The sequence below is a fragment of the Aulonocara sp. 'chitande type north' Nkhata Bay genome, linkage group LG13 (assembly GCF_057382095.1).
Source record: "Aulonocara sp. 'chitande type north' Nkhata Bay isolate Kocher_YH1m ecotype deep benthic linkage group LG13, A_spYH_male_GT1.1, whole genome shotgun sequence".
Lineage (NCBI taxonomy): Eukaryota > Metazoa > Chordata > Actinopteri > Cichliformes > Cichlidae > Aulonocara > Aulonocara sp. 'chitande type north' Nkhata Bay.
Genome location: NC_141356.1, coordinates 31,242,804 through 31,253,395, shown reverse-complemented (window position 1 = coordinate 31,253,395; position 10,592 = coordinate 31,242,804). Strand labels below are relative to the sequence as shown.

Genomic DNA, 10,592 nt, shown 5'->3' with positions numbered 1-10,592 from the left:
AGCTAAATCGATAAACAGCTAAAAGATAAAAGTTCTTTATTCTGTTTTGCTATTGGGTTTCTTTGTTATTCCATATTGGCTGAGTGAATATCAGTATGATCGAATTCATTTGGCTGAATGCACTGATACTATCAAACATACCCATCATGATGATGTACCAGCATCATCTTGGTTCTTTTAAAGAGACAGGCACACTTCGTGCTGCCTCCCATCTCTTCCTCTCTCCCACTCTGAGCTTTTTTCCCTCCAAAGCAGTGCTTCAGTCTGCTCACCCTGTGCACTGATGTAGAGTGAGGCTGCATTAAGACTGGAAAGAGTGGCTCCCTTTTTTCACTCTGATTTGATTTAGGTTGGACTCCTTATGTAATGTAGATTTTATATAACAATGGCTTGAAAATATATGTCAGAGGGACACCATGGGCAATGCAATGCAGAGCGTTTATTAGTCGTTGAGGGACACACTCACACAGACACAGAGGCGTGCACACCCTCACTCTGTAGCTCCTGCAGAGATCTTCCTGCTTTGGCAATGCTGAGTCTGACTAACAACGATGCAGTTCTGCAGAAAGGTGCTTTGCCAGCCGTGTAGTGCCAGAGTCACTTCACCAGAGGAGGACATGGAATACAAGATGGGGAGCTGCATCGGAATCCCACACGGCAAGGTAAACAGAGGAGAGGTGGAAAACTGTGGGGCTGTCAGAGACTGGCTGCAGCATTGCATCCATGTCTGTGGGACTGAGCAGGGGATAGCATGGGAGAAGAACCATAGCAGGTTTTACTGGTCAAGTGCTGAGTCTTTACTGAGGAGAAAGCGGGGAGAGGGAAGGTGCATTCAAGTGTTGGAGGAGGGGCGATGTCAGCAGTAAAAAAGGAGCTGCAGAGACAGATCAGGGAGTAGGGAAAGGAGGAGCTGAGTATAAACGTGAGAGTGTGAGGCTGATCGTAGTCGAGGAAAGATGGGAGACAGACTGACAAGAGAAGGGATTGTTTACATCTGCAGATTCATTTAGTCCATAGCCTACAAATAAAGAAAATCTATAACAAGTGTGTTTGGTGAACAATGCGTGTACTGTTATTTATAGGGATGATGCTATCAGCACACACTGGGGCGCTTGGCTGAAAATAGCCTTTGAAGATGGCAGATGAGAGGATCCAAAAAACATTTAAAGCCTCTCTGTTGTCAAATCTGTAACTGGGGCTCCTGTTTGTTATTCTTCCCATCTGTCAGGTTGCTGTGTGAGTGTGTTGGTGTTGTCCTTACACGTCAGTCACAGGGAAATCTACAGGGAGGTGTTGGACTTAAAAGAGGACCACCAGACTGAAATCGAGGGGATCAGTAGATGTTAAGGTGTAGATATTAAAGGATGCTACAGGTGGTTTGGACACTTTAACGCCATCTGCAGCCTCTTATGTGACAAGTGAGGTCTGACATGCCGTCCTCCTCTCCATAACGTGTGTCTTTGTTTACAATCCCTCGGCCCACTGACTCCCTGAGCAGACATGGCTTCCCCAGCTCCAGTTCGGTCTCCTCCCCTCCCTCCCTCCCTTGATCCTGTCCCAACTTCTGTCCCTGTCCTGCGTCCAGTGCAAAAAATAGCAACAGAGGAACCGGGGCTCCTCAGAAGACAGGACAGAAACACTGGCCTTGAGTCTGACAGTAAACACAGGTTGGAGGGGTTTGTCAAAGCTGGGGGGCACACACTGTAGCAGAAAAAAGACTTTTGTTTGGCGTGGTGAGTAGTTTTTTGGTGAGTTGCAGCTGTGTTAAAACTTTGGATTATATTACGGTGACATTGTTAAAACCTGTACTGAGATTAGTGTGACTGTATTCGATTAAGTGTGAGTGTTTACGGTTACTGGTGGTGTGATGGTGAATATGGGTTTAATCACAAATGTATCAACTTTATATGCACATCAATGCTTTGCAAAGTTCTGAGAAATTACGTGTTGTGTTGTTTAGTTTGGCGGTTTGTTTGCCCGCTGATGGACAAACTCATATTTGTCTGACCAAAGACATTCATGGCTCTGAGCCAAACCCGTGAACTTAAAAGATTACTCACGTTGAGTGATGGTCAGGCCGTGATGAGGTGAGAAGAGACCTGGCAACAGCCTAATCACATGATTTCCCCTCAGTGCTTTCTGGGCTGCCAAAAAGCCCCGAAACACTGCTGCCACTTAAAGTGCACACGTGTCACTATAGGGGCTGAAATTACACCCCAATCACACAAATAGCAAGCAGGCGAGCAGGGCCGATAAGCTGCCGCAGCACAGAATAGGTGTGATTTAATATGTGAGGATAGGATGTCCATTTTGTCTTTTGTTTTAATGTAAAAATGTGAGACAAAAAATGATTTCAGGCCATGCTTTGACTGCACGGATGGACTATACGGCCTCTGCGTTCTTTTGGAAATCTAGTTTGTGTGACAAAATTGTGCATAAGACTGTAATAAACGTCAACAGCAGTGAACAGGGCAAATATCTATTTATAAAGTCTTGCATATTCAGGTCAGTGCTTTCTGACTAAACAGAGCTACCACGCAGTCCCTGCAGTCATACAGGGAATGCATTAACGGGCCTTTCCCTTTCACGGCTCAGCTGCATTACAGACAACACAAAAGTATCCTCACGAGACAGGGAGATGATTGTGAGAGAATATTTCTGCATCTGATGTATCCTCCAATGTGCTGATGCATGGATGCTCTGATGCTGGGAGTCCGTTTGTTTCATGTCTTTTAGACACGAGGTTATACAAAGTTACTGCAGCTGGAGATTAATCTAACTAATACACATTTCATGTTTAGAACAATTAAAAAAAATAATTCAACTGTCCTTCTACCAACGAAGCTCCAGCTTTCCCACATTTAAGGCCACATCAGCAGACTTGAAACCTGCACTTTGGTCTTGGTGTAAGGTTCTTGCATCAGACATCCCTAATCTCTAAAACAACACACACTTACAATTCCCCCTCACTCCACAGAAGTTTAACCTCATACCAAAGACTTTTAATCCTGTGACGCAGGAGTCTGTGACTACTGAGGGACGGCTGTTCAGACTCCAGGTCTCCTTGTTGACCTTGCTGTACGCTGATGGTGTCTCTGTTGCTAGTTTCTTACAGCCAGCTGATGTGAGAGGCTGTTGCTCTGGGCAGTTGTGGCCCTGCAGCTGGGTAAGCCATGGGGAACGAGAGCAGCATGACTGAGACATTGGTAAGGGCAAGCTTGCAGACGTTGGATAGCTAGGATCTCTACTTGCTGCTATGCACACCTTGAGCTCTTTTAACTAACACAGTCGCATGATTACTAACTTTTTGCTTCGGTGAAATACACGGGCTTTAAATGCTGAGGCTTGTCTAATGAGCATTTAGATAAGATAACATGGCTTGTCTTATTTTGTGATTTACCCTCGTAAAGCTGCGATAACGATAAAGATCAGATGTGTTATTTAATGACTCACAGCATGTGTCTTAATCTATGCCCATTGCTACACACCCTAATAATAATTCATGCCTTTATGATGTTTAGAAGGCCGTTGCGTGTCTCATTATTGCAATGTTGCTGTTGTGCACTTCTAATAACAAAGACAAACATACCAGAAGAAGGACACCTATAGAAAAACGGGAATTTAAAATGTGACTGAAGGACTTCAGAAGTGGAATTCTGGATTACCCTAATAGGATTAATTTAAACATTTGACTCATGAGCTATATGCTCCAGCACTAAGTACTCACAGACTGACTGAGCTTAACATGCTACTCCTCTTAAAAAAAATAGTGGCGAGTTGTTTTCAGTGCACTCTGCATGCAACTGCTTCTATCTAATGTAAAGTTGTTCCTTTAAAAATCTCTTTGTGAACCATTTCATTCCCTCGTTACAGCCAGAAGAGGGCGCTGCAGAAAATGTTGTTCTGTTGCCACCTAAGGAAAGTCAAAATGACTCCGTGCAGGTACAATGTGTGTGTGTACGTGTGACTGCCACTTTGATAATATTAGCTTGTGTGTGGGTACGATATTTGTAGTGCTCACAGGAACGGATGGCTGTGGCTTTTGTTCTTGTTTTTGCTTTTTTGTTTTTTTTGTTTTGGGGTGGGGTATTACCACTCAAACTGTGCCTGTTCGTAGCAACTTTCACCATAACCCATTCATGCCATGTGAAAGGTGAAAGTTGTTGTTTTTTTTTCATGGTAAAACCTTTAAAAACAGTGAACTGTCATATCAGTATGTTTAATCATGTGGTGATGACGCACGTGAACCTCATCGAAAGGTCATATTTAAAGCAGGAAGCTGCGGTCAATGCAGGAAGAAATTGTGGTGCACATTCATAAGTTTTTTTTAAACTACTCAACTATTATTGTGTGATGTGCAATGAACAATGTAATGAACGTTTATGCATATAAACATTATTTAACATGTTTTCAATAGAGTGTAATATTAGATGAAAAAGACAGAGAAAATGAAAAAAGAAAAGCAAGAATATCATAGCATTTATCATTTTAAAGATTTGATATAAAATTTCAATTTGTTCACGATAATTTGAGGCGTGGTTTCATAATTCTGCTTTGCATAAGAAATGTGGCTATACACAAAATAACATTACAGCACAATTAGTAATTTTTGTTTTATAAAATTAGGCCAAATCAGATTCTTCTTGGTTGTTATTTTTATATTTTCATTATTATTAAACTCTAGTCTTATGTCAGTCAGAGTTTTAAAATGAGTCTGTTGATTGAGTTTTTATTAAATTCTTGTTTTGCCTTCTGTGGAATAGTTTATCTTCTTATGGAGCTGTTGTTAAGTTTCTTATCCAGAATTGACATCCCTTGATTGACAGCGGGGTGAGCTGTGGCTCTAAAGGGCATACATGCCCACGTTTACGTGTAACCACAGCTTCCTAGAGCGTAACCTGATCCTCTCTTTGGGGGTCACTGCAGGCCTGACTCTTGGCCCAATTCCCAGCATTCACCTGCAGAGGCACTGTCAATGCTACCAACCACAAGACACAGCAGCAAGAGAAAGGGGGAGGAGGTGAATAGGGAAGGAAAGAAAAGAAAAGAGGGAAAGTTCTTAGACTAGGAGGAGGAGACAGAAGGAGAGCTGAGTGGAAAGAGTTTACAGTAGAGGGGGAGGAGAATGCTCAGCACTTCCACGAGGCCAGCACAAGTCAAGTTAGTCAGTCTCAGCAGCAGCAGCAGGTTTGGTAGTGTAGTGTTTCTAGAGACCACACACACACATACACACACTGGAAGAAACAGAGGAGGCTCATGGAAATTTAAAGGGGGAGCGGCAGTGACTCTACAAAGAGGACAGGGCTGTGGAGAGGAGGAGAAGGAAGTACAGGAGAGGAGGAGCGGGAGCGTCAGCAGCATGTGTTGCAGCATGTTTGTGTTCTCGACTGCCCTCCTTCAAAACACAGAGCCCTGCAGAGCCTGCCTGCACAGTGTGAGCATAGTATAAGGGTAGCAGAGAAGCTGCACTGCACTGTAGAGTCACCTTCAGGACAGTGGAGCACACTGCTGGGTAAGTGCAAGAGAGATGAAATGAGATAAAGCTCGTAGGACGTGCAATCAAAGGTGTGTTTTATACAGGAGGGTGGATGGAGTGGATATGTTGAGTCGGTTTTGTGTGTCTGTGGGTGAAGAGGGGACCTGTTCCTTCTTCAGCACTCCTCTTTAATGTTTACAGCAGTCATGTGTGAAGCATTAAGGCTTTTTTTCAGGGCTCGAGCATTGACGTTTTGAATAGAGAGTATTTGCTGCACAGGCAGTAATAGCCAGTCAGCCTCGCTGTCTCTCACTGTGGCTTTTCGTTTAGTTCCTGTGGGTTAAATATTAACAAAAGGTGCTTTCTGCGTAGGGATCGAACAAACAAAGAGCAGGTGTGATTTTCCACCTTCTTGACCTTTTAAGAAATGTTGAATGAGTGTTTGCTGTAAACTTTGGCGTGCTTTTCCTCGTCATTCTCTCATTTGAGAAAAGGTACGGGTTGTATGTTTTCTGTCTTTTGCATGACAGGCAGGAAACAGGAAACTCGACACATGGCAACATACAGTTTTCTCATGACTGTGCTGATCCCAGCGTGCATCACTGTTAAGGAGTGAAGGAACTGTTTTAACACCTGATTATATAACATTCATCCAGAAAATAGGAGCAGCAGGGAGATCACAGACATTCAGAGTGACACTCATACCTGCAGCAGGCCTTTTTTTTGCATCCGGTTTCTTTTAATGTTTTATCTTCTCTTCTGCAGCCAGTTGTGTAGCTGGGTTTTTTTTGCTACAACGAGAAAAAAAAGAATCTAAATTAGAACATTTAAAAATAAACTAAGACGGCATGACACCATTCTTGTGCAAATGTCTTTTAAAAGTCTAGCACACAATTTTTGTGTGTGTTCATGCAAGCACATTCTGTGCTTAACATGTCCCACAAAGGAGGCTCTTTGTGGTCACACAGGTGAGGCCAGTGACTCAGAGCCTGCAGCCCAAATTTATTTGTTAATGTGTCTCCAGTTTCCACATTAAGGAAATACAGCGCTAAAGCGAAGCTCCAGCGTAAGTTGGTGTTTTTCTAGTCGGTCTTGAATATATTTTTTTGTTTCTGGCTTGAAATAGTTTGCAGCATTACTGTAATCACATCATATGAGTGAAGACGCTAAAGCAAGTGTATATAAGGTCAAACTTGCTCTCGTGTAAGTGCTGCATTGAATTGATTTAACCTTCGTTTCTGCTTGCAATGACTGCACGCCAGCTATGAGTGATTCATAAATAATCAATGTGCTTTAATACTGAATCTCAGCAGATCCTCAAAGGATATCATTACCACTGTGTGGCTGTATCCATACTCACACGTGAAATCAACTCACTGGCTAAAATCAGGATCTCTGTGTAAAAAAGGAAACACTAAATATAACAGGCAGGGCTGTGTTAGATCTCTAAATCTGGACACGCGAAACAAATGAAGAGAAATAAGAAAAATAACCTCCGACTCTCCACCTCCATCCACAGACAAGAGCACCCCAGCTCTATTGCATTGCAGCTTAGCTGAGTGTTGTGCACCGTGAGGCTGTTATTGTCCTCATAGCGAGTGCTGTGGCTGTGGCTATACCCTTTCCAACTGACTGTTGAACAATCAGGAAATAAAAAGCAGATGAGAGTTCAGATTATTTCATTTACTGTATTTCAGGTTGCTTGGAAAAATGATTGGCTCAGATAAAGACACATCTGAAGCAGAAGATATCATCCAAAATACCTGCTCTTGTCTGTGCTGCTTAATTATGCTTGTCACCATCCAGCAAAACTGGTTTGGCTTTAATGATTATTATTTCAACACCTTGGGAAAAAATACATTTGTATTTCCTCAGAGGTGTTTGTGAGGTGGAAAGTACTTCTGATGACAATATTTTTCAATTCATTAGTTGTTTTTTGTCCCATTCAGAGGACATGCTCAAATGTGGGGTGTAAACAAAGCTGCAGAGATTAAACTGCAGTGAGCCGGGATAAATGCTTGGATTTAATACTGGAAATAATCTTTTAATAGCATAAGAAAAGCACGTTGAGAGACGTATCAGATAAGACGTCTGAGTGGAAGGACGTAGTTCAGCCAGTGTGGCCTTTACATTATAACAAACAAACACATGGGTGGAGTTATCTGCTCATGTGATGTCTGGCTTTGAGCATTAATTTGTGGGTGTTCCCGTGTTTGCCCGCGACATGATCACACTTGCTTAAGTATACACGTGTGTGTGTGTGTTGTGTGGCAGACTCCCTCGTGTAGCTCACTGGTATCCTTCACCGTTCCTGCAGGCTGAAGCTCGAGCCGAGAGTTCGACCCAGAGGGACGACGGAGCGCTACTGACCGAGGTTTCCACCAGCCAGCACAGCCTGCTGTCTCAGCCCGTGCTGCCAGACATCCCAGTCATCACCGGGGTGGAGGAGAGCCGAGGCACGGCCGCAGACCAGGAGGACAAGGAGGAGCTTGAGTTTCCTCACGACCTGCTGCCCAGTTTAGATTTCAGCAGCGAGCTCAACATCTGGGAGTCCTCACTGGGGTAAGTGGAGGGGTTACACACACATACACACAGACTTTTACACTTCAGAAGACATAACTTCCTGGATACTTACTCTAACCATAATCACTACTCCTCTAACCTGAAGCCCTGCACTCACCCTAAACAAAATCTTCCCCCTTAAATTGAATCTTTTATATAATTGGTGACATCTGGTGGCGTTACATAACAGATCTGCGCCCAAACACAGACTGTACTTGTAACACCACAACCATTTTGGGATGGTTCCAAGTTATGCCGATTTACAGAGGTCCTTTTAACTACTCTGACTTAAGAATTGAGGTAATGCTCTGGCAATTTGTTTTTGGCTTTATCATGCATAATCAGATGAGGATTATCAGGTTTGATTTGCTGCTACAAGTGGCAAAAAATCATTGAGACAGAGCTGATTCTTAGTGCTGGTGGCAGAATTGATAGTGCAAGATTAAACCTGGCAGTTTTGTCAATGTCATCATAAACATCAGTGACGATCACAAAATGAAGAAAGACTCATTCTAGAAAGACTCTTTAGTACTGAGGAATGTAAACGGCTACAATTGTTTGGTTTCTTTGTCTACTTGCCGATAAAAGTAAGTATTCTTCTTTTTCCATTAGTGACAAATAGGCCTCATAAATGACTACCCACGCATTTTTTTGCTGGCTTTGTGTACCGCAGGTGATTTTAAAGGCCTGAAAAATGAATTTTCCTTTTTCTCCTTCTCACGACTTGAACAGATTCGTGTGTTTGGGATATTTTTTTGTCATAACTTTCTGGTTTTTCTCAAGTTTCTCTTTTTCTAGTTTAAAGTGAGCAATACTGAAAACATATATCTCCGAAAAAAAGGATAGAAGTTTGGGAAAAATATCAAAATAAGCTGACATGTTAACATATTTTCTTATATTGCCAGAACTGTCCGTCAGTTGTTCCTAATACTTCTCATAATAAATATTAAATGTAGATTCAGTTTGCCCTTAGAGCTTTAATTGTCTGTGTAATAATAGACAGTTAAATATATACCCGATCAGAATGCTCTGTTAGCTGGAACATCTGCAGTTTCCATGTATTTCCTTCATCGTTACATTTTTTTACATATAAAGGGAAAAGGGGTCCAACCTAGACTAGCAAGGAGTAACTAATAAAGTGGCCAGTATGTGCATACACTAATAATACTGTATAATACGTTAAATATTACTTTTTTTATGGCTGTGAGGAAACACACTTGTAACAGTTTATTTAGTCAGAGTGAAAGCAAACCTGTTGTTGATTTGCTTCATGTGTGAATATGTCTGCATATGTGTGTGTGGGTTTGTGTTAGCAGAGCTAAAACCAGCTCAGGTGACAGGAAATGTGAACAGGTGAACCCCCTGCTGGCGGGTCTGCAGCATCACATAGAAGTCAGTCAACTGTTTCAAGATACAAGGTACCTCATAGGTTCAGCATGATGATGGCTAGACGGCTGTCCTCTGTGCTGTCAGCAGAAGGCGTGGTGATAAAGAGTGAAATTAGGGAGCATGGAGAGGAACAAGAAGTTGGCAGGGTGATCTAATGTTTCTAACTTATGCTCGAGCGTGATGGGTATGATTGCTGTGGCTCTGCAGCAATCACGCCTTAACATGGTCTGATGTGGTCAGTGTTGCCTGCTTTTATCTAAAGTTAAATGCACTAATTCTTCTGATGCTTTGATGTCTTCTGTCAACCAGAAGTATAAGTATCATTGCTTGATGTGAATTTGTAAAAATGTACAGGTAAAACAAGTGAAAAGCTTTGAATAACTAGAAATATCAAAACTTCAGAAAGGACAAATCATTTGAAAAAGCAGAGTTCCTGCTTTGTTGCGTAGTAAAACTGGACACCTGCACACAGTTTAGTCTGTTTTGCTTCTCCACCCTTTAGCAGAGACTGCCAAGTGAACATGTGAGGACAGACGCTGTGTTTACAAGGATCTGGCAGAGTCTTTATGCAGAAGTCATGTGTGACTGTGTTAACCAATCCCTCGTAGTGATCCTCGGTGATATTCCTACTCGCTTTATCGGAACTTCTTTAGAAAAGAATGCGTTAAAATAACGAAACTTGAACGGACTATGCTATGACGATTATAGCTTAATAATGATGGTTATTCTCTGTAGTCAGACAGCGTGAAAGATTAAAATGGTCCCTCATTTTCCTTTAATGCAGGTAATGTTTTAGCAGTGACTCAGCAGGTGCAGATGAATGGCATTAAAGTAGCACGAATGCTAAATTATTTAGGCTATAAAACTGTTTCCAATAACCCAGAAACTACCCATCACTGTAATCAGGATGAATGACTTGACACTATTTCTCATTATATATAATCAAACTAATGTATGATGAGACTACAGTAAATAATTTATAGTTCCAATAAGAAATTAAATCATTTTAATTAGATGATAAATTTCGCTAGGCTTTTAAGCTTTTGATACACACTGAAAATAAGAAAATCATACCAAAAAACTGAGATGCTGAAGGCGTGTTGCAGCAGGGTTTGAAATAGGTGAGTAAAACTGCACAAATGCTACTTACTGCAATGAATTTTGG

At 41.9% G+C, this 10,592-nt stretch overlaps 1 protein-coding gene across 16 annotated transcripts in view; it reads left to right on the top strand.

Moving 5' to 3' along the window:
- Positions 1 to 253: 253 nt before the first annotated feature.
- Positions 254 to 10,592, top strand: part of tacc2 (transforming, acidic coiled-coil containing protein 2) — a 47,303-nt gene continuing 36,964 nt past the window's right edge. For 10 of the 16 annotated variants that reach the window (XM_086259888.1, XM_086259878.1, XM_086259887.1 and 7 more), the window contains exons 1-3: positions 255 to 662; positions 7,794 to 8,038; positions 9,355 to 9,456. In XM_086259888.1, the coding sequence (XP_086116014.1) occupies positions 552 to 662; positions 7,794 to 8,038; positions 9,355 to 9,456 (458 nt within the window). In that variant the 5' untranslated portion in view covers positions 255 to 551. Of the gene's footprint in view, positions 663 to 1,573; positions 1,734 to 3,105; positions 3,207 to 3,873; positions 3,943 to 7,793; positions 8,039 to 9,354; positions 9,457 to 10,592 lie in introns of those variants that run through there. The other 6 variants (XM_086259889.1, XM_086259874.1, XM_086259879.1 and 3 more) reach the window with 4 other exon arrangements.